At 37.5% G+C, this 23887-nt stretch overlaps 1 protein-coding gene across 8 annotated transcripts in view; it reads left to right on the top strand.

Moving 5' to 3' along the window:
- Positions 1-23887, top strand: part of MAP3K4 (mitogen-activated protein kinase kinase kinase 4) — a 68211-nt gene that overhangs the window by 33869 nt on the left and 10455 nt on the right. For 5 of the 8 annotated variants that reach the window (XR_004238843.1, XM_032102483.1, XM_032102477.1 and 2 more), the window contains 13 exons: positions 970-1236; positions 3069-3218; positions 4218-4379; positions 6812-6945; positions 8527-8605; positions 10631-10709; positions 12918-13014; positions 13907-14023; positions 17734-17834; positions 18915-18995; positions 20267-20458; positions 21116-21186; positions 23353-23469. Coding sequence is in view for 7 of the 8 variants with exons in the window: in XM_032102483.1 (XP_031958374.1) it covers positions 970-1236; positions 3069-3218; positions 4218-4379; positions 6812-6945; positions 8527-8605; positions 10631-10709; positions 12918-13014; positions 13907-14023; positions 17734-17834; positions 18915-18995; positions 20267-20458; positions 21116-21186; positions 23353-23469 (1647 nt within the window). In the remaining variant the exon portion in view is untranslated. The remainder of the gene's footprint in view (positions 1-969; positions 1237-3068; positions 3219-4217; positions 4380-6811; positions 6946-8526; positions 8606-10630; positions 10710-12917; positions 13015-13906; positions 14024-17733; positions 17835-18914; positions 18996-20266; positions 20459-21115; positions 21187-23352; positions 23470-23887) is intronic. The other 3 variants (XM_032102478.1, XM_032102480.1, XM_032102479.1) reach the window with 3 other exon arrangements.

Genomic DNA, 23887 nt, shown 5'->3' with positions numbered 1-23887 from the left:
TCTGTTATACATGGGTTAAATGACACACATTTTGATGATGAATACTTTATGTATTGTCCCCCTAATATCATGTAGGGAGCTTAAATTTTTAACAGCCTTTTCAATCAGATGTTCATTAGTTTTGGGAATCTAAATTTAGCTTTTAGTAACAACGATCTAGTATTTTACATTGGCCTACAGATTATAATAGTTTTAATTATAAAATACATCTGTCTAATGATAGAAGTGCTCAGTGCAGTGTTTTGTTTTAGCTTGATGACATCTGATAAGAGAATTTAACTCCACCGTAAGTCAATTACCTCATGTCAAATCATGATATTGGCTATTTTACTGTTTTCACAGTCTGCCTCTGATGCCTTACTTGGGTGAAGTATTGCTACCAGTGTGACAGATATAATTGGAAGTAGTTTTTAAGTAGTATCAGTAGTATTTTATTAAAAGAGAACACTTGCTGGACTTAATCTAGTTCTTGTGGAAGTAGAAGAGTAACTGATAATTTTTTAGCCAGAGTTTTGTTTACTCTTTATCTTTTGTAGCCTTTGAGAAATGTATGAATTCTGAAGGAATTTTTTTTTTAATACTCCAGTCTTTGTTGGCTAATTTACTTTTTAAAATATGACTGTATCTATTTTATACTTGTGTATGCATACATATATAGTATATATGTGAAACTGGACTTCTTCTGTAACAAGATTCCTTTAAAAGAATATGTAGAAGGATTAACTGGAAGTACACGGAAAAAAGTCACTGAAAGATGGTGATCCAGTGGATTTCAAAAGAAACAATTTTTAATGCTTTTTGACTTAAAATGCAAAAATGGTTGAAGATACTGTTTTAGTATGTATGTTGTACAGCTTTTTAGGATGGAAATTCTTCCTGTTGCTTAAATGATACTACATATACCTATTTTATCTTTTTTATTTGTCATAAAAGACAGATTCACTCATTCAGTGTGTTTCTTTTCTACAGGTACAAATTCCTGGACTCGAGACTTTACAAGTATTTGTACCAGGCAGTATTGCGGGGGAAAAGTCTGTGATTTTGCAGCTCCTCAATGCAGCTGCTGGGAAGGATTGCTCCAAGGATTCAGATGAGCTTACATATGAGGCCTACTTGCTAATGACCAAACACAGTGACAAAGACCATGAATTAGGTGACAGCTGGAGTGCATGGGAGGGTCAGCCGGTCAAAGTAGTGCCACAAGTAGAAACCGTTGATACGCTGCGCACCATGCAGGTGGGTTTGGTCTTTTTCCCCCACTGTTTGTCATCTCCATGCTTCTATGAATGCTTATTCTATTAGATTAACTGGAGTGATGGAAGTGAAGCATATGTCCTTTTATAGGTAATAAAAAGTTAAATTCAGGAATATGTTTGATTCTTAGTTGTGTTAAATACAAATATTAAATTGATTGTAGCATTTCCTGGCAGGATCAGTCTCTACAAATGTGCATTTTTCAGGGTTGTACTTGAAAATAGAGGTTCTTTTAATATCTAGTTGGGTATTCAGAAGTGTTGTTAAGACTTGAAAGCTGTACATTTTATTATATTAAGAAGTTACAAGTCGCCAAGAACATGTGATGGTTGTGTGCCTTCCACACACTGAGGCATGAAATCAGTTACTCTTGATCTTGGATGAATTGTGACATTTAATGTTAAATTTCTCTGGAAGTTACTGGATGTTCAACAGTTCTGCAGGAAGAAATGTTTCCAGTCATACTTTCCTTCTTCCCAAGCCAACAGGGGTTCCCTGCCAGCAGTTCTGATGCACTCTGACAGCTGAGCCAGCTCCCTGCCCCTCATGTTCTCATATCCTTATGTTAAGCTACATGAATTTTCCTTTTGGTATGTCATGCAGTTCCTTGGATCCTACCATAAATGGGCTGTACTGTCCAGGAAGAGAGTGACTTTCTATGTCACTGTGCCTGACCTTTAGCATTCAGAGGGTTCTAGCAATTACCGGCAGCTGAAAAAAGTCCCTCTACAACATACTGCTGCTTTTAACGTGCAAACATGTTGTTTCTTGTTTGCCTGTTATTCCAATAAAAAAGCAGCCTTTGATTAAGTGCTTACAAGTTCTTTGGACTTCCATCAAAGTTAGTATTTCATTCAGAAAATGAAAACAGCAATAGATGAAATTTGGTTTGCAAATGGTTTCTTACATGTGCAAGTGTACATAAAACACTATGTGTATGTGTTTATATGTCTGTAACACTAGGTTTTTCTAAATCTAGGATTGAAAGTTTAGGAAATAAAAAGTCCTTCAGAAAGGTTGTGTCTTAAAAAAATGCATTTTGATTGCAAACTAGAGAAAATGTAAGGTGTTATTTAAAAAATACTCATCAAATGAAAGAATCTCATCAACACTTAAAGAATTTTAAGCATGAAATTATTCTTTGGGGAGGAGGTACTGAAAATCAGGATGAAGTAGGTCTTGTTTTGTGAGTAACTTGTTGCAGATGCATTGTCTGTAGTTTGAAATCAGCAGAGCTTAGTATGGCAACACCATCTATGATGTATACTTTTATAGACTTGTGCAATATCTGAGCTCTGGTCTCCAAAACATATTACATATTGATAATTTTCAAATTTTGATCAAATACTATGTGTTAAATCTATGTCTTTCCCTATTGAATAGTGGGATTTTGTCCTGAACTATGTAGAGTTTTTTGGGTACAACCTCTTTGCGTATATAATGGTTGTTATTTCCGTCTGCTTTGAGAAAATATAATTTTTTTTGCTTAGCTGTTGCTTTTTCTTGTGTATAGATAATCTGAAGATAATGTAATGCAGTGTTTTCCCTGTTTTCCAGAAGTGAATAGGACTACATTCCCCATGAAAACTTGATGTGGCATTTACCCTAGTGGAACTCTGCTCATTAGATGAGAATTTGAGTTTAGTTGCCAGCATCAAGCTTTTCTGTGTGAATTTAGATTTTCATGAATAGTGACAAGAGAGGTCTTTCATATAGTAGAATTTAAAAAATAAGTGGTTGGAATCTGGTCATGTTGGATATGCTTTTACGGAGAGGATTTTGTTTACAAGATCTAGTGGTGTCTTGTATTCTAGGTTGATAACCTCCTCCTTGTAGTCATTCAGTCTGCCCACCTTGTGAGTCAGAGAAAAGCTTTCCAGCAGTCTATTGAAGGGCTCATATCTCTGCACCAGGAACAGACATCCAGCCAACCAATCATTGCCAAAGCTCTACAGCAGCTAAAGGTAAGCAAGTTTTGAGATTATTTGTCAAAACTGATGGTGTTTTGCTCACTGATAAGTAAAAAAGTGGAAAAAGATTTGATTGCAAAGCTAATGGCATATTCTGCAATTGCAAGGTGTGTGGTAGTCCTCTATGGATTTTACTTTCAGTACAGTGTTCACTCTGTTTTTGCAAATGACTTGTGAGTGTGTTTTTGAGCTATATTGGTGTAATCATTTTTGCATTGGGTAGTTGGGAAACAAGTCCATAATGCAGATGAAATACCATAGCAACAGAGTGAGTACCTCTTTGGGTGACAGCAATATTGAATTGAAGGAAAGTATGTGGTTTTCTAAAAACAAATTCTATCAAAATCAATGATCTGCAGCAAACAACTTTTCTTCCCATATTTGAAGATGCAAAAGTGGGTAGTCTCTGTGTTTATTTTCTATTGGATTTGGTGTGGGTTTTTTATCTTTCTTTGCTTGTTTTGTGTATGTGGTGTGGGGTTTTTTTTATTTGTTTGTTTGCTTTTGATTTTGTTGGATGAGTGTTTTCTTTGATGGGTTTGTTTGTTGGGCTTTTTTTAAGTGGCAGTATCACCCTGCATTCAATAGAGGCTGTGTCCATATTCCAAGGTGAAAATAGAACCAAAGGCTTGGTCGTGCTATAGATAGTAGAACTCATTTTCTCCTTTCTTGTCTGTCTGGTTTTGGTTAGATATTTTTGTTTGTTTTGTGGTTTTTTGTTCATTCTCCACTCACCCTTTTGCTGTCTTTGTTCTTAAAGTTAATCACATGCAAGCAAACTTTATTATAATACTTGAGTTAATTACAGGACTTGCTTCGTGCAACTGCTGGAAAATGTTTGTTTTTACAAGACTGAATGAATTTTTGTGGCATTGTAATACCTTTTCATTTAACATAATGTAATTGTTAGATTCATGTTTGCCTTATATTCTACAGTTGACAAGACTAAATAATATGTTGATATTCCCCCCATCCCTTTTTGTTGTTGCTCAGAACGATGCATTACAGCTATGCAATAAGATAAGCAGTGCCATTGATAGAGTTGATCACATGTTCACATCTGAGTTTGATGCTGAAGTTGATGAATCTGAATCTGCCACTTTGCAGCAATACTACCGGGAAGCCATGATTCAGGGTTATAATTTTGGGTTTGAGGTAAGGAAACAAAAAGCAATTGAAATTTCTGGTTTTACATTGGTGCAAATAAGGTAACTAGTAACTGTGAAAATACAAAGAATTTATGGAAACATTGAATTATTTAGGTTGGAAAAGACCTTTAGGATAATCGATTCCAACTGTTAACTCACTACTACCAGGTCCATCACTAAACCACGTTTACATCTACACACCTTTTAAATAACTCCAGGGATGGGGACTCACCACTTCCTGTGGCTTGTTCTAATGCCTGACCAACTCCTTCAGTGAAGAAAGTGTTCCTGATATCCAATCTAAACCTTCCCTGGCCCAATTTAAGGCTGTTTTCTCTTGTCCTAACACTTTTTACTTGGGAGAAGAGATGGACACCCATGTCACTATAACCTCCTTTCAGGTAGTTGCAGAAAGCAATAAGCACCTGAGCCTCCTTTTCTCCAGGCTAAACAACCCCAACTCCCTCAGCTGCTCCTCACCAGACTTGTGCTCCAGCTTTGTTGTCCTTCTCTGGACTTGCTCCAGCACCTCAATGTCTTTCTTGTAGTGAGGGGCTCAACACAGTATTTGAGGTGCAACCTCAGCAGTGCCCAGTACCATCACTGCCCCAGTCCTGCTGACCACACTATTGCTGATAGAAGCCAGGATGCCATTGGCCTTGCCCTGGGCACACGCTGGATCATGTCCAGCCAGCACCCTCAGGTTCTTTTACCCCAGGCAGCATTCCAGCCATGCTTCCCCCAGCTTGCAGTGCTACATGGGATTGTTGTGACCCAAGTGCAGGACCTGGAACTTGACCTTGTTGAACCTCATACAGTTTGCCTTGGTCCAGCAATCCAGCCTGTCCAGATCGCTCTGCAGAGCCTTCCTGCCCTCCCACCTATCAACACTCCCACTCAACTTGATGTTGCCTGTGAATTGACTGAGGGTGCCCTTGGTTGCCTGGTCCAGTCATTGATAAAGATCAGCACTGGCCCCAAAACTGAGTCCTGGGGAACCCCAATAGTGACTGGCTGCCAGCAGGATGTAGCACCACTCACCACCACTCCCTGGGCCCAGCCATCCTGCCAGATTTTTGCACAACAATCAGTGAACCTCTGTCCAGACCATGAGCAGCCAGTTTCTGCAGAAGAATGCTGTGGAAAAAGATATAAAAAGCTTTACTAAAATATAGGTAGATGACATCCACAAGCTTTCCCTGATCCACTGAGTGGCTCACTTTGTTGTAGGAGGAGATCAGGTCAGTCAAGTAGGACCTGCTTTTCACAAACCCATGCTCGCTGGGCCTAATCCCCTGGTTGTCCTGTACTGGATGATCCCTAACTTTCAGACTGAGATGTTTTGTTGTTTTCTGGATCCTCCTTGCAGTCCTTCATATAGATGGGCCTCACATTTGGTAATTTCTAGTGAGCTGTGACTTCCCAGTTTTAGCAGAACATTGTTAAAAAATGTGTTGCCTCAGAAATTTTACATGGAATTTACTAGACAGCAACAGATGAATCTGATGAATCTGCTAAATTAGCAATGCCTGGAAATCTAAAAAGCTTTTAAGAACTTGATGATTTCAGGTATAGTCTTGTAAGCCCTGCTGCTTGGCAGCATTTTAGATGATATCAGAATCATTAAGGTTGGAAAATACCTCCAAAGTCACATCCAACCTTCAAATGAGTGCCACCATGCTCACTAAACCATATCAAAAAGGGCCACATTTACTCATTTTTTGAGTACTTCCAAGGATGGTGACTCTACCGCCCTCTGGTTTAACTTCCTTCTCACAGTTTTTCAGCCTAGAATAGCATAATACTGTAATACTGTAACATGAGACATTCCTTCCAAGTTTATGGTGGTTCTGTGTACTCAAAAGCAGTGCAAGCTTTTGACTGCTTGCCTTAGAGTGCAGACATTCAAAATGTTATGTTCAGATGCTTTAACTGTTTTGCTGTTTGATTCCTGGGGGCTTTGTAAAATTTTTTTAAGATTGTGTCATACCCTAACATACTTCTAGGATAGTCTTATAAGATATAGCTGGTATTTGTTTGATTTTTAAATGCACATAGATAACTTTTTTATCCCCTAATGTTACTGTAATATAACTAAAAATAAACACTATTTTGCAGTTCAATCTCTGATTACAGAACCAAGTGTTTATGTAGGATGTTTCTTCAATGATGTGTGCACTGTTAAACATCAGCACATGCCTGATGCGCACAGAAGAATGCAGTATGGTTCAGTACTGCCTCTCACTGTAGCATATTTTGTATCATACTTTTCTTGATTAATTTTTTTTCTATAAATAGGCAACTGCTTGCATAAAATAATTTTGTCTAAGAATAGGATGTGACTGTCACCATACTGTAGAGTTTTGTTAGCCTGCAAATACTCCAGTGGATATTGTTCTTCTTATTAATATGTGAAAAGTAATCTTCAGTTTCTTACAGTACCATAAAGAAGTTGTTCGTCTGATGTCTGGAGAATTCAGGCAGAAAATTGGAGACAAATATATCAACTTTGCCAGAAAATGGATGAATTATGTGCTAACAAAATGTGAGAGTGGCCGAGGCACTCGACCCAGGTAACAGCCAACTTGTTACTGCCATGGTAGTTTTTGGAAGAGCTGAAGGGTTGGGCTCAAAAAATTGGAGTAAATGAAGTGGCATCTGGGTGGCAGCCAGTCACTAGGGTGTTCCTTGGACCTCAATTTTGGGGCCAGTTTTTTCAGTGTTTTTTATCAATGACCTGGATATAGGAGTTGTGTACATACTAAATAAGTTTGCCATACTAAATTAGGAAGCAGATATTGATTCACTCAAGGGCACAGAGACCATACAGAGAGAACTTAATAGATTATGAGTGCTGGACAATAACCAACCTTATGAAATCTAACAAGGGCAAATACCAGATTTTGCGCGTGGGGTACTGTAACTCTGGGTATACATATAGATCAGAGGCTGAGAGGTTGGAGTGCAGACATTCAGAAAGGGACCTCAGGGTTCTTGTTGATTGTAACCTTTGAGTCAGTGATGTGCCCAGGTAGTGGAAAGGGCCAACTGTATCCCAGGGTGCCTTAGGCACAATAGATCTGACCAGTTGGAAGGAGTGATTGTACCACCGTGTTTAGCATGGGTGCAGCCTCAACCTTGAGTACTGTGTGCACTTTTGGGCTCCACAATCTAAGAAGGACATAAAAATATTGCAGTGTGTCTAAAGAAGGGCAGTGTAGATGGTGATAGGACTAAAGGACAAGATGTAATGGGGAGTAATTAAGGATACTAGCTTTGCTCAGCTTAGGGAAGAGAATGAGTTGCTATCTGCAGCTTCTTCATGTCTTCTCTCTGGTGACAGGACAAGAGGAGATGGCTTAAAGCTGCATTTGGGGAGGTTGAGATTGGGTATTAGGAAAAAATTTCTGAGAGGTGATCAAGCACTGGAACAAGCTCCCCAGGAAAATGGTCATGGCCCCAGGCCTGTTGGTGTTCAAGAACCATTTGGACTGTGCTCTTAACTTCTGTGTTGCCCTGTGTGGAGTCAGAAGTTCAGTTCTGATGATCCGTGTGTGCCTCTTCCAGCTCAGGATATCCTATGATTCTGTTTGTATTTTGTAGGTTGCAGCTGCTAGTTCTAGTAGGTCAAAGAGGAAGCAGTGGGGGACAGCAAGTGGCTGAAGACACAACTCACTCCAACCAAGTTACTTACTTGTTTTACTTCACCAGTCTAGGCCATGAAACCACTGATGCCCAGTCATTACTAATCAGATAGTCGTGAAATCTTTAGTATCTTTACAGTCTTGTTTCATAAAGGAGACTTCAGGCAGGGAACGCAGTGGTTTGGCTTGTTGCTCTGAAACATACTATGGTTGAGTTGATGATGCTGTTCTGAAGATAGCACATATATGGGTTTAGATACATAGCATGGCCTGCTCACCTTATTTGGCATTGTCCTTGCTAAAATCAGTCTTTATCTGAATATGACTGGATACAAGGTAAAATTTTTATGGTTTATGTATTGGTCTGTTTTCTTACAAAGATTTTATCATATTTTCCAGAGGAAAAATTATTAACTATTATCTACTGTTCTTGGATGTGGTTGAAACTCTTCATGATGGCTTTAGCCAAAGAGCATTTCATTTTCTGTCTTTTCTTTTTCTTTTACATAGATGGGCAACTCAAGGTTTTGATTTTCTTCAAGCCATTGAGCCAGCATTTATTTCAGCTCTCCCAGAAGATGACTTCTTGGTATGAATACATTATTGTGCGGGTGTTTATTTGTAAATGCTTGTGAAGCTACTAGTATATGTTTTCAGGGATACTTTTTATAAAGCAACATCTGGACACAGATGCAGTTCTGAAACAATTGCTGTTGTATATCACTGTTGAAGCTGCTATCTCTTCTGTTTGTTAGATTCTGAAGAGAGTAGGTTTGTGACCATTGCCAGTAATAGTTTCAAGTTGCTGGTACTGTCTTGGGAGGCCACCTCCCTTTGTGTCTTGGAAAGTTGACAGCAGCTTTCTATAGAGATTAATGGTTGTCATAATGAATTCCTAAATGTAAGCTTCTGAGGCGTAACTAACACACAAATTCATCTGTGGATATGAATACACAATCACAACTGTTTAAAGATTTTTATTTTCAAATTGTTCCAACATGAAACAGACTTTCAGGCATCTTTCTTCTGTTTTTATTGTGGAAAAAAAAGAGTAGACTAAAGCTGTTTTTTTTGTGTGCTCAGTCTTCCTCCTTTTCCTCTGAAAATAAAATTCTGAGAATTTATTTCTCTGATCTTGGTACAATAAAACAGAGAAGTAAAAGCACAGTTGCCACAAAATAGCAGAATGTGAGTGTCAACACCTCTTGATTTTTACTAATTTCAAGATGTGTTATGAAATGCCACATGAATCTTGCATAATACAGAAATGATACGGTTTAGTCTTTTTCACACTTGTGTTTTTATCAGGACCTCTCTAGTAAGTTACGTGTTAGTCCTGCATTTGTGTTGCTGCGAAAGGGTTGACTGCCTTAATGACAGAGTTAAGCTGGTAATTTGGAATACTCTGATACTTTAGCTTTAGGAAGCAGCCCCTCAAATTCTTCTGCTTTGACACAGTTTCTAAAACAGACTTTGAACAAGTAAAGGAGAGAGAAACGGGGGGAGCGCAACACTGTAGCTGCATTTTTGAACTTTTTTCTTTCTTAAATGGGATTTCAGTTTTGGAGATCATCACTTGAAGCAACTTTGATTAATCTGTATAGCACAGGTCACAGTATTTTACCTGGAAAGGGCAGTGTCAATCCTGATCTCTTAGATACTACATCATGTCATGGAATAATGACGGTCTAGATTTAGAGCTCTACATTTCAAGATGAAATTCTAGCTCAGTCTGCATTGGTAAAATATGCCAGTCTCAAGCTCAACACTTAGTTTTATAATTTTGTTTTTTCTTAGTCCTTGAATTTCCTGGTCTTCACTAAGTTTTTGAATTTCTGGAAGATATTGGCTACTCTGAGTGACTGGCATATAGAAATGACCTTCACAGCAGCTCTACTAAAGAATATAATTTTACTACTTCGTGAAGATATATTATATCCCTGGTGTTCTGACAAGTAAATTGAACCAGAGGAAGATTTAATAACTTGTCCAGGGTTACATACACAGTGAATAGTACACCTAATAATTGAGTTCAGATTGCCTGAGGCCCAGTTCAGTGATTTTAACTATTAAAATCCCTTGCATGAAAGTTTTGTTAGCTTCATGGGTAGATGAGAAAAGTGTATTTCTTCTAATATGCAGGGCTTCATATTTTTTGTTACACAGATCTTCATCTTGCCATTCAGACCATCATATTCTCACCCAATTTTTTTAGGTGTTTCTTCTTGGGATGTGAAGGGGGAGGGCAGAGAAGGTTGTTACAGCTTTTTCCAGGAAGCTTGATTTTAATTTTATTAACAGTGAACACTAAGTTCCGCTACCTTTATATTTTGAAATGTTCTTTATGATATATCACTGTTCAGTTGTAACAGTTATGTGATTTTGACAAGGACAAAAGGCAAGACAAAACTAAGACTTCCTAGCTTTAAAAAAATCGATTAGGTCAAAATACTAATGTGGATCCAGAAGTTTAATATAATAGGTAGAATATAGGGGTGCTTATCTGACAGATTACATACTTGAATAATGTAATTTTGTTACTGTGAGCTTTATTGTGTGACCATCAACCTTCTTGTAACAAAACATCACAACTTTTTATGTTTGTCTTTTCTAGAGTTTACAGGCTTTGATGAATGAGTGCATTGGCCATGTTATTGGAAAACCTCACAGTCCTGTTACAGGTTTGTACCTTGGTAAGGCAGAAGTTACTGGCATTTGTTCTGGAGCTTTGCTGCTGCTGTTACAGAATTTTGGTTGTAAAGTACTTTTAAAGTGCAAGAAATACCAATAAAAGCATTTTCAGTCTTTTTGTGATTGTTGATGTGAAGCCATTATTGCCTGATAAAGTGTAAATTACCTGGTGGTTTTACTCAAGAAATTTCAAAGCTTTACAGATGCTTTCCTCTGATTTTGTCTTTCCTGTGAAGTCTTGCAGATCTTCTAGGAAAGGGCCATGTTGGGTAAAGAAATGATTTTAACATTAAGAAGGCAGTTACAGCTCCCTCTCCCAAACTTTCATTGTGGCACTGCAGTTATTTACACTTTGGCACTGCAGATGTTTATGCTTCTAATGGACTTTATATTATCAAGGACACACAGTTTATACATGGGGCTGTGCAAAATAGTTCTCTAATATAAAATACAGCATAGTGTAAAATACATTTTAACAGATATAAATGTTGATATCATTAGCGTGAAATCAACATATTTGATTGCGTATCTCGAGAAAATAATGTTTTGTCAGCAGTACATCCCTTTTACCCATTTCTTTCTCAGCACTGTTTCTCTCTTCCTCTTCTCAACTCCATTGACTAGTTTACTTTCCAAAATACTTTGTCATCTTTTTTATCTTGTTCCTGGTGTCCACTTCCTGGGCAGGCTTGATGATAGAAGACGTAAGGGGAGAGTAATCCGCCCCCAGCAAGAGGAGGTTTTCCAGTTTTTCAGGAAAGCTTGTTTTGATATAATTTTGATGAGAAAGTGTAATAGCTGGCAAACCTTTTGCAGTGAAAGTCAGTCCAATCCTTTGGAAAGAAGCATAGTGTAAAATCAAATTTAGCCAAATTCTTTACGGTGATGTAAAACCTGTACATTCACTTGTAGTACTGTTGTTCAGAGGGAGGCCTGTTTTAGGTGAATCACCAGTGTGATGCTGCCAAATTACTGATACTCATATAAACGCTATTGCAGACGCAGCAGATCAGACAAACTAAATTGCTCGACAGCTTTTGTCTCAGGGGCATGGGGAGGGGATGACACAGATCAATGCTGCAGTCTTGAACAGCAGTCTGAAACTTTAATACACGTGAAATTTAACATAAACTGTATCCTGGCTACAGATCTTGCAGATACCCATTCCTGTCTCCTGCTTAGGAGAAAAATTAGACTTCCCAGTTACATTTGCATACCACTTCGAAGGACTTAAACCCACTGTGGTCTTTACCCCTTTTCCCAAAGCTAACGATCCAGCTTTGTTCATGCTGCTGCCTCTAAACACGTATCTGTGTATCTCCTGGTGTTTTATCCTGTCTTTTTGCTTTGTGAAACAGCCTGTGTCTTCCTTCCTTGGAAGGATCTGCCTTTGGGTGTCCTGCTAGCGTATTCGCCAGTTACAGCAGGACAACCAACACCTGGCCCTGCTGGCATCTTTTGCTTGCCCTCGTAGTGCAAACAAGGCAGAAACTGAGCTCACTGAGAGGAACCTAGCCTGGCAGAAAGTGCTGACTAATGGTTTGGTGGGCAACCAGCTGTCTGGAGATGTGACTGCCACAGTATTTTTCTTACTAATTAAGGATGAGTTGAGGGCAGACGGTGCACACTGCTCTTGGAGGCACTGAATTAGGCATAAAGACGGTGACTACTCATTTAGGTTTTGCCCTGTCCATTTGTACCACTTCCTTGGGGCAGACTGTCATGGGGGGCATTAGTATAGGTAAAACTGTCATATGTGGGTTTTATCTACAGCTTAATTTGCTTTCCATTATTGTCTGAGAAAGCTCAATTCTTATGCAAAGGAAACACAATAATGCTGTTTGGTTTTCTAATTATTATTTGGTTTGTTAATGTTTGTTTTTGCAATAAGATAAATTAATTTGTGAAGTAGAAATAATGAAGTAGTTTTTATGAAGTACGTACACATTTTCTAATTGCTCGTTTTTAACTATCTGGAGATTTTCATTATTTTATGGATGAGTTAAATAATACAATAATATGAAAAGTGTTAATATACATGATTTATTTAAAGTTGAAATAATTTGTATTTTTCCTAAAGGATAAGAAAATACATGCCAGTTCACACTTAACTCTGTAAATAGGAATTTGTTTTAATTCTGTGTCTTGAAATGGCCCTAACAGAGTTTTTCTGACATCTGAGTACATGTGATCTGTTTTTATGTTTGCAGCTGTTCATCGAAACAGTCCCCGTCCTGTAAAAGTGCCTCGGTGCCATAGTGATCCACCAAATCCTCATCTCATCATCCCCACGCCTGAAGGCTTCAGGTATTTAGTATTAATACGGCATTTTAAACTGTTTTATCCTCTCCTGGCTATGCTGAATGTCAGTAATTGGAACACCTTTTCTTTCCCTTTGAGGGCAAAGCAACTAGGAAAAATTAGCATGTAAGTGATGCAGATTTTATCGATGTGCTTTTAAGGACAATACAAGTTTCCTATTCTTGCTGCTTGCCCACCCCCCTTTCTGTTGGTGCATGCGTTCTCACTTTGAACTCATTCTTTATCCCCTTTATCTTTCCTGAAACCAGTGTTTCAATGTAAAAAGCTTTAATTCAGTGAAAACTGCTCATTAACAAGACTTTTATTTCCTTCCCCACTTTGAATGCCTGCCTAAGTTCCTGTGGCAGTGCTTTCTGTAGTTTATATACCTAGAACTTAAAAATGTAGCATTCTGAAATATGGTGGCATTTCTGCGTCATTACCAACCTGCTGTGAATAAGTCTAAAACAGTGGGTCTTTCCTCCTGCCTTCGAAAGAGTTGACATGAGAATTAATGCAAAAATAGTTTAAAAAGAGTTCAAAATAAACATCACCATGCATAATTTTACACAGAGGGCCCTATTTTTCAAGAATGTGACAGCAGTGAGAAACTCTACAGTTGACATTTTTTTCAGAAGTCACTTAGCTGTTGGCAGAAACTAATGCTATTCTAAAGATTTGAAAATTTTTATTTTGAGGATTATTATTGCTGTACACACTGGCAACCCACAAAGCTTCTGAGACCCAGAGTTATTCCACATAAAAATCTGTATGTAATTGAAAAACTTCTAAAATCAGGCATCATTATACACGCTTCAATATTTTGTTTCTAAAACAAACTTTCAACTCCATACATTTTTTTCTTAACTGTTTCCTGAAGTTTTTCTTCTTGCCACAGCACGCGGAGTGTCCCTTGCGATGCGCGGAGCCATGGCAGTGTTGCTGTCAGTCGCCCCGCTCCCGTTGGGAGCGACTCAGGCCAGCCCAAATCTCTCAGCAGTGCAAATGAGACCAGGTAGCTCCGCTCCGTGACGTAGCAGACTCATCCTACCTACATCACCCACATAACTGTTTCCACATACATCCTAATAGATCGTTTGCACCGTGCTCTTCCCTCCCATCATGTCTTCCACTGGCTCCTTCATTCATGTTCGACTTGAGCAAAATCATGTGTCTTAGAAATTGATGATGAGGCCACTTTCAGATTCAAAATGCCTGAACAATGTGGTAGTTAAAGCATGCAGTTCTAACGTAGATTACACATTTGCTCATTAAAATGTCCATGAAATGAACATATGCCAGTCAGCTCATTGGTATAGCTTTAGTAAATAATCAGTACTGGTAACTAACACATAGAATCATAGAATCACTTTCACCAAGATAACTGTAAGATACAACTAAGCACAAGGATTTTCATTTTTTTCATGTTAGTGAACAGTTTTGGTATTGTTTTTGTCCATCATAAATGTTTTGAAATACTGTATAGTGGCGACTGCAAAATTAAACAGATGAGATTTTTAAAAAAATTATTTCTTGCTACACCTTTGGCTTCTTAGGGTGGTGCAGAATAAACTTAGTACAAAAGAAACTATTCTTGTATTAGGATATGTAACAGAAACCACTCCTGTATCATCACAAGTGACATTTCTTTTTTTTTTTTGGCAGACCTATGTTAGTATCTTTTTTGTTTTTTGACCTTTGATTTGGCTGTTGTAATTTTAGGCTGTTGGTATTTCTTCTTCCCATATTACAGTCAGACCGCTGACGTGTCTCCCAATTTTATTTTACCTTTTTTTTCCCCTGCACCCCAGACTGCGAAAAGCCTGCTCTTAACACAGTGGTGTTACCTTATGGTTTAAAAATAGCTTTTTGGATTCTTATTTCTATTGCAGAGTACTGAAAGTTCTCTGGGACAGAAATTCATATGAACGGATACACATATCCGACTATATCACACAGCTGGTAGAGGAAAAAAAAGAGGTGGTGAAGGAACAACAGATTGATGGTGACCAAAGTGAAATTGATATGACTTGATTATGAATTGTTTTGTAATAAATAATTTTCAACTGTGAGCCAGCAAACCATCATAGTTTGATGTGTTATCAGATGCATAGCAGAAGCATGCATTAAGCTGTTAAGAGGGAAGTAAATTGCCACTTTTCATATGCAATCTTTTCTGCAAGTTTTTTCAGTTTCTTTTTATTACAAAATGTGATTTGCACCTTTTACAGTAGTCTCCAGCTGTATAGCTTATGAATCTAGGCCTTTTTTGGTTGAAAATACATCTTGAAATTGTTGTCATTCAAACACAGACATTATTTATCCTTCTTGCCTCTGTTTTAAGCCCCCTCATGAAAAAGACAGAGTAGGCAGTAGTCTGCAGCATTTGAATAGCCCTTTCAAGAAGTAACATTCTAGAGAATTTTCACTGAGAGGTTCTGGTAGCTTTATAAGCTGACAGTGGGGTGGATAATTAGTGTTTTTTGAAGACTTGTATTTTTCTTAGAGTTCTCTTCTTTTATTTTTCTGATGGTTGTTCATAAAATATCCCATTATCTTGGTTTTTCTTATGCACTGTCTGGATTTTTAAGTAGCATTTAATACCTTGTATGAGCTAGGAATAATTTGAAGAAAAAATTTATGAAAGCAGAGACAGAGTTCTGTAGGCTGCTGGGTTTTTTTAGGGGTTTTGTTTATTGAGGAAGGCAAAATGTAATATATTTCTACAATTTTCTTTTTTTTGTTCTACTGTAGTTAAAAGAAAGTTGCAAACTTTGATGAATTGCAGTCTTAATTATGAATTTCTTTTATTTGTGCTCCAAAAGAGAAATGGAGTCTTTTGGATCGATGAAGTGTTTTGTGGTTTTGCAAAGTGTGGAGTCCAGTGCTGGAATAGCACAAAGACAGAAACTTTGTATGGAAAAGTTGAAAGTAGGAACTTTGTAAATCAATTGTACTAGGCAGTGCATAGTGTACAAATGCCACCATAGTTCTAGTGAAGTTTTTCTTAACAACAACAACAACAACCAAAAGAAAAATAGTCAATATAATATAAAAATTCAAAGCACCAGTACCTGACTGTTTACATTGAGCTTTCTGATATTTATACATTTACACTAGGTTCACACTAATAACTTACATAGATGTTCAATTTATGAGCTAACTGAGTTATTATTCATCATTTTATTATTTATCTAGGGCTGGAGCCAAAAATTATCAAGCATTCTTGTCTTTTACTGTAATTTTTGCCTAATAATGTGCATACTGACTTTCTGGATCAGTAGAAGGTGTGGGTGCCTGAGATGGGCCTGAGATGGGGTTTAGGCACCTGCATTCAAAGCTGTGATGCTTAGGGTCCTCTGTTCAGTTGCTGCCTCATTTTAGAGGTGGTGTAGCTTTGCTTGGTTTTAAGCATTTTGTACATCAGGAATTGTTGCTCTGTATATGCTGAGAGCCACCTTCGCCTTCTTGCTCATTAAAACTTCGACTTCCTGAAGAATAGTGGGGATTTGCACTAGTTTACTTTCAGTTCCTGCTCAAACTTACAAAATCTAGTGGGGAAGTAGAAGGAAGTGCAAAGCAAACATCATATGGAGAACATTTGCAAGGGAATAGGTTGTTTTCAGTTTTGGCTTCTGTTCTCAAGGTCGTTGTTTTTGTTCTTTTTTTCTTTTTTTTTTTTTTTAAACTCTTATTAGGTAATAATCAGATGCAATTTGGCAACAACTTAAGGACTGTAGGGTAGTCCTCTCATGGGTGTGCATACACCTTGTGAGGCCAGTTATCTTTCATCTTTTTGTAGTTGTTAGCTTTCAGTGAAGGATTTAACAATGTTGCCCACTTTTCAGTAATGTTTAGCTCATACCTCTAAAGCATTATGTTTAAGGAGACATCAGTCACAATTCTTCCCCATCAGACTTTAAAAATTGAAAGGGAGCCTTGTCCAAAAGGGAGTTAATGGTAGAAAGACTTCCACAAGGAATTTATGTCTCTAAAACATAAGTGGACTAATTGTTGTCTAGGGCTGGAGGAAGGTGCCTGAAGACCTAATAATTGAAGTCTTGTTTCTCTTAGTATTTTTTTCCTTTCTCTCCAGCCTTCTTATTCATCTGGCTCTTACTCTGAGGCATCTGATTCCAGTCTGTGCTGTCTGGACAAACTGGGGCCTCCAAGCGATCAGGCTGCTGTCATTTAACAGTGTCCTTCCTGTCAACCAGCTTGTGTTTCTTCCCACTGGTTCTGACTTAATGACTATGGACTATGACTGCATTTGCAGTGCACTAGGCACATATGAATTCAGTTACTATCTTTCATCTGATGATGTGGCTCACATTATCACCCAGCTGAATCACTTCTGATTGTATATCCAACTCTGGCACAAGTTGTATCCTGCAGCAGCTGTCTTAGTAGTAGGTTACAAGTCATGAAAATGGATTCTGTTGCTATGGGCAAGAAACAGTTTGAAGTAGTTTATGCTTTGGAAGCTTAGGTCTTTTTCATAGAGCAGCATAACTAAAATCATATAAAAAGTCTTCATTTTGGGGGCAAAATAGCATAGAGAGGGTTTTCTGTTTACCTTTCAGCATCAGTTTTTCTTTCATGCTGCTTTCATGGTTCGTATCCTAGGCTTCAGAGGTTCTGTCTCTTAAAAATTGCAGTTAAATTAGCATTGCACTAAATAAATACTAATGACAAGTTAATTAGTATGATGGCTCTTTTTAACAGGGGTTCCAGTGTCCCTGAAAATGATCGACTTGCTTCAATAGCAGCTGAATTGCAGTTCAGATCCCTTAGTCGTCACTCCAGTCCCACTGAAGAGCGAGAAGGTGATTGTCACAGTAACAAATTGTGACCTAGATGTGCAGATGCTTTATGTCATTAACATATTTCTCTCTGTTCCCAGTTCTTACCCTTTCCAAAAATTTTTTTCACCTCATCTCATTCCGAAATCTTAGATTTTTAACGTGTAGGCTTATATGGTCAGAGTAAGCCCTTCTGTTTTCAGACATATCCACTATTCTCTTGCCATTCATATTGTTTCTGAATTATATCTGAAGGGATTTCCTGGTGCTGTTCTAAGTTCTAGTGTTCAAAATGAAATTAGTAATACGATTTCTGAATTATATACCCCATTTGATAGTAAATTTCAAAACACTGTTAATGAGATATGAATTGGATCCATCAGGAGAGTGAAGTGTTTTCTGTCCAGTTCTTTATCCCTGCAGTATTCATATTACAAATACTTGCTGTTATTTGAATCCTGGAAGAAGGGACAGGATGTGTCACTTGATGTCCTGATCAGGGCTTCTCCTTCAGGTTTCCCCAGCCCCTGTACATGTGGTATTTATTGCAACAAATACCTTGAAAGATTGATTGTGAAAATTAAAATGAAGTACAAAATATGAAGCAAAATAGAATTGATATTGTGGTCATCCACACTGGATTTCTTAGAGAGAAATGCCTTAAAAAGGTGTGGGAGATTTTTTTCGTCTTTGTTAGTTTTTAAGCAAATGTTGAAAACATTGTCTGCCTCATGCTTATTCAATTTTTTTTTTTTGTATCTGTATGAAAAGGAAGGTGGCTTAGGTTGGAATGCATACTAATCTTATTCTAAGGAACCTTAGAAAATTATTTTTCTACAGATATTTTGCATATTTGATTCTGAGTGCCCTGGCTTAAGGTGCTCCCCTCAGTTGTGGAAGGAGATCTCTGTTTCTATATAAATGAAATTCTTTTTTATAATTTGTTTTCTAAAGAGAAGTTGATTTTGATTTCAAGAGCATATTTTTGCTTTACATGTAGGGTGTATTAGTCCTATATGTAAGATCTTAGCTTCTGCTGAATATAGTGACATAATCCTTAATAAGAGATAAAGCTACTTTGTGCTCACACTATTATTTCTCTAGAGCCATTGTATCCAAAAGGAGACTCAAGTGGTTCATCCCGGCGGAGTTGGGAGCTCAGAACGTTAATCAACCAGACCAAAGGTATGTGTTTAGGGTCACTGTAATGTAATGTCTGTTAAATTGTACTGAAAGGTTGGATTTTATTGTGGATTGTGAAGAGGTTTTCACAGCTTTATACTTAGGACAAAAAATAAAGCATTGCAGGTATAGGATATTGCTAACAAAATCACAAGAAGATCTTTCCCCAAGGTGGGATTTTTCTTAATTTGGGTATCTAATAGTGTGTGATCCCACAGTTTCCTAAATTGAAGGCTATTGTTTCCTAAATTGAAGACCTCTTCTTCTCTGTCCTACTACTGATTTTCATGTAACCGAAAGTAACTTGATTACTTCGGACACTCCTGTACTGTGCGGATTGATACATGAAGCTTGTCTGCACATACTGTGGCAGGGTAGAGCCTCATGAAAAATGAGAAAAACATTCTGTCACATTAGAAACTGGTCTCATTATGTGTCTTACACAGAACACAGGAGGAATTACAAATTCTCATTTTGAAATCTGGAAGTTGGAACATAAATACTGAAGGAATTTGAGTTTGTTTAAACTAAAAAAGAATGAGGGAAAACTTGAAAATTTCTAGAAGATTGCTGTAATGGGAACTGGTTTTACAGTCCACTGTGAATAAGACAAAGATTTTGTTTTGAAACTACAGCAAGGCATATTTAGTATAGAGGACGTACTATTAATTATGGGTAGGGGAGTAGAATATATACTTTGGGAGTATCAGTATCTCTGTCCTTTGGAGACAGGAACAGGTTAGGCTACTGGTGCCAGCAGTGACAGGTGTATGATTTTTGTGCTTTACAAGGAGGGATGCACTAACACTGCCCTGAGATCTCTTTGGTCTCACTAGGATGCTGTTTCATGACAAGACTTGAGAGCTGGAGTTTCTAATACCTCTAAATCTTTGAAATAACAGATGCCATGAGTCTTTGAAGAAACCTCTCATAATTCTGTAGAAAAAAACCTTACCTGTCCTTCTTTCCTTAGTGCTTTTATGACCCTGTTTCCACAATCAGAGGTTAGTTACAGGTCAAATGCAAACAAGTGTGTTGCATTTCATAAATGTGATTTCCTTGAATCAAGTAAAAGATGATTAGTAAAGTACCACTTCTCATTTTACTTTAGTTTCATATGTGATTGTTAAAATGTCTTATTCTTTTCCTACATCTTAATTAGACTCACAAAATAGTTTTCTTTTAACTCTGGTCACTTCATGTGTTATCAAAAGGTAACAAAATGTAACAGCGAATATTTCTCAATCAAGGAAATTGTTCATCACTCTTTTTAGATACGGCTTCCAAGCAAGCCCCGATGGAAGCTGTTCAAAAGTCTGTTCAGTTGTTTGAAGAAAGGAGATACAGAGAGATGAGAAGGAAGAACATCATTGGCCAAGTTTGTGACACACCGAAATCTTATGATAATGTCATGCACGTAGGTTTGAGAAAAGTGACTTTCAAGTGGCAGAGAGGAAACAAAATTGGTATGTTCTTTATACTTTTGTTTATCTAGCTAAATACCAAACTTAGTATTCGTGAAGGAAATCAAAGGCTCTCTTTAAAAATCTTGGGTCTCTGCATAGGTATTACCAGCTTTACTGAAATCAAAATGTTAAAATACAACATACTGTTGCAGCTAGGATTTTCTTAATGTAGCACTTCACTGAAGTTTTCATTGGTCAAATAACAGAAAACGAGGAGAAGGATTTGGTTAGGACAATTATGCAGGCATGATCTTGTGATATCTGCGTGTGCTTAACTTTATAAAATGTTTGAGTTCTACATTCGGAAGAACCAGAAATGGAAATGAGTTCAAACTCTGGGATTTAGTTCACCAATCTTATTGTTTCCCCCATATGATCACTTTTTACTCTCTGGTTTGGGATTTTGGGGGAAAACGTATGTTCTTGAGAAGTTTTCTTTCAGGTCAGCAGATAAATGTTTTTACTTTTATTCAGCTTGAATTCAGGGCTATGAATGTAGCATTAAGTGTTACAGTTAAAAGCTACTTGGAGTTTTAAATTAAAAGAAAGGTAAAAAGCATTGGCAAGCTGCTTTCAGTGATGTTTCCTCATTGCAGTTGATGTACGTGTTGCTTGTTGAAGGTAGTGTACTGAATTTGCCTTACTCTAACTTTGCAGGTGAAGGCCAGTATGGGAAGGTCTATACCTGTATCAGTGTTGACACTGGAGAGCTGATGGCTATGAAGGAAGTGAGTACTGTGTCTACAAGAATCTCGGCTGCCCTTGTTTTTTTTCTAAACCAAATGTGGGTGATGTAGCAGGCATTGAGGGTTTCTGCACACTGCTGCTAGCTAATGGGGAAAGGATGGGAAGACAAATTGTGTCTTCATGTAGCTACAGCTGCTGTTAGCACTTTTTCCTCTCAAGTTGGTTTTCAGTTTATAAGTTTCAATTTAAATGTCTGTAAAATGGATGATTTTTTTTTTTTTGTAATCTCGTAGGGTGATTGTGAACTTAAATGAATTCTTGTTTAATATATGTGAGCTTCCATTAAGAGATCTTAAATGATTTTGAAAGGTTATTGAAAACTGCACACAAACGTATATTTTACTTCATAGTGTTTTGTCTCACATTTTATTACTTTTCTGCTCATTCCTTAGAGTAAAGATAGGAAGTGTGATATCAGATGTTTTTCAGCTTCTCCCATAGTGTGAGCTAGGTTGAGTCACAAAACTGCTGACTAACTAGGTGGGTACAGAAATCTAGTTTTCAGGATAGGAGTAAGTGAAGCTGTGTAGGCGTAGAGATCTGTTTCCCCTACAACACCTTGTGGTTGTTTTTCTTTTAAATTATTGTTTAGTTTTAATGCATTTCCGCATCTTTAGACAACTGCAAGCATTATCTGTTCACAGCAGTTACTGTGGCAGCCGTTGGATGTTGCAGCAGCTACATTTTACGTGCCAGTTCTTACACACACAATACATCTGTGATCTCCAAGGTGTGGAAAAGCAAGACTGGGCTTGTGCTTAACTTCTTGTACCATACTCGTTCCCTGACTAATACCAACACTTGAAATTTGCTGTTGTTACATTTTTTCTCCTGATGAAATAAGATTTTTCCCCCCCTCCCATCAGTAGCACTCTGTTTCTGTAATTCAAAGTTGCTTTCTAGATGCAGGTGCTGTTTACAGATTAGCATGTGTGTGCTCTTTAGCAGAAGCTGAAGTAAGCTCATAAATAGATCCTGTTTGACAGATGTTTGTTTCACTAGGCTTGAATGCAGACTACTTGCAACTTCCAAATAAAAGGCCTTTCTGGATTTCTTTAAGAATGACTTGGGGGAAGATAGATTGACTTTTTTAAAAATTAGTTAAGAACACTGCATTCCCCTGCCCTTGCACCAAGATTTCTTCACACTGTGTTACCTCAACCACAGTGTCATTAAAATGACTTCAAATTATGGTGGTCAGGCTTACTACAAATACACAATATTGCAACTATGCATTAGGGAATATGTAAAATACTTAAATATCATTGTCACCTTTTTTAATCTTCATGTATTTAATTTTACCACTGTTTGAATACAAACTGTATCCTGGAATTGTTACACAGAACATAACAATCATAACTTCCTAGCAACTGAAGGCAAAATATGTGCATTTATTTCTTTAGCAGTTGTCCTGCACTCAAATAATGAAGCTTCTACTTTCTAACAATATGATAAAAGTAGCATCTTCCATGACTTGCTATTCATCTTGCTTATCTTTGTGTGGTTAGAAGCTTTAAATCAGTTTTTCAGAACACCGATAATGTTTTTCCTCATTGAACAGTCCATCACAGCATATTGTAGGAGAGGTAATGAAAACCTGTTTCTTTCCTCAAAACCTTTGACTGTATTTGTTCCATGCCACACCTTTTCCTTGCAGCTGCCTTGTTCTCAGTGAAAAAACCCCTCAAAGAGATCCCTTAGACTCTCAGGTGATGAAGTACCTGGCAAATAGTCTTTGTTGAATGATAGCTCTCTCTGACATTGCTTTTAGATTCTCTTGTATTGTGTCTGTCTACCACACTTAAGCTAGAAGGCAAGCACAAAAGAGATAGATATTTGTGCACACGTGTATATTTACACAGTTAAGTAACAGCATTTTGCTCTTACAAAGTTTATAAATCATCATAGTTGTAGGTAATTTTCCAGAAATAGCTTAATGTGCTTTATTTGTTTCAGTTTGGATGAAACAAACCATCAGAGGATGGAGAGGGGTATTCTGGAGCTTTGTGTGATGATGCTATTTAACAACAGCAACAACAATACAAAAAGAGCTTTTTGTTGTGTTTGAGTTCAGGATGGGTTGTTTGCTTTTTTTGTTCGTTATTAATTTGAAATATCAGCAAAATAATGACAAATCTTTCTTGCAGATAAGATTTCAACCTAATGATCACAAAACTATCAAAGAAACAGCTGATGAACTGAAGATTTTTGAAGGCATCAAACACCCTAATCTGGTTCGTTATTTTGGTGTGGAGCTCCACAGGGTAAGAAAACATGAATTATTGGGGCTTTTTTATAAGGCAAAGAGAAAATTTTAAAAAGCTTTGCATTATTGGAGGTTTTTACATGAGAACATTTTAGTTAATCTTGTCTGGTTATCTCTGTGAATAGCAGTGTGTCTTTTTTCCTCTGGATATCGAGGTCTCTGAAACATAATTTGGACTTTTTGGAACTGGTACATAAACAGAGAAGGCTTAAAATAAGTGAATAGAGTGAGTAATGCTGGAACTATTCTATGCTGCTACTCTGTTAAACTGGTCTAAAAGCAAGTTATATCATATATGGTATGGTAACTTCTGTATGTAGATGAAGACTAGACAGGCTAAAACCTGTCCCTGTTAGCAGCAAAGGTTGTACTTGTATCATGTTGATTCCTGGAAAAATTTTGTGCTGGCATTTAAA

This window comes from Corvus moneduloides, chromosome 3 (assembly GCF_009650955.1).
Source record: "Corvus moneduloides isolate bCorMon1 chromosome 3, bCorMon1.pri, whole genome shotgun sequence".
Taxonomy (NCBI): Eukaryota; Metazoa; Chordata; class Aves; order Passeriformes; family Corvidae; genus Corvus; species Corvus moneduloides.
This window is presented reverse-complemented; position numbering and strand designations above follow the sequence as displayed.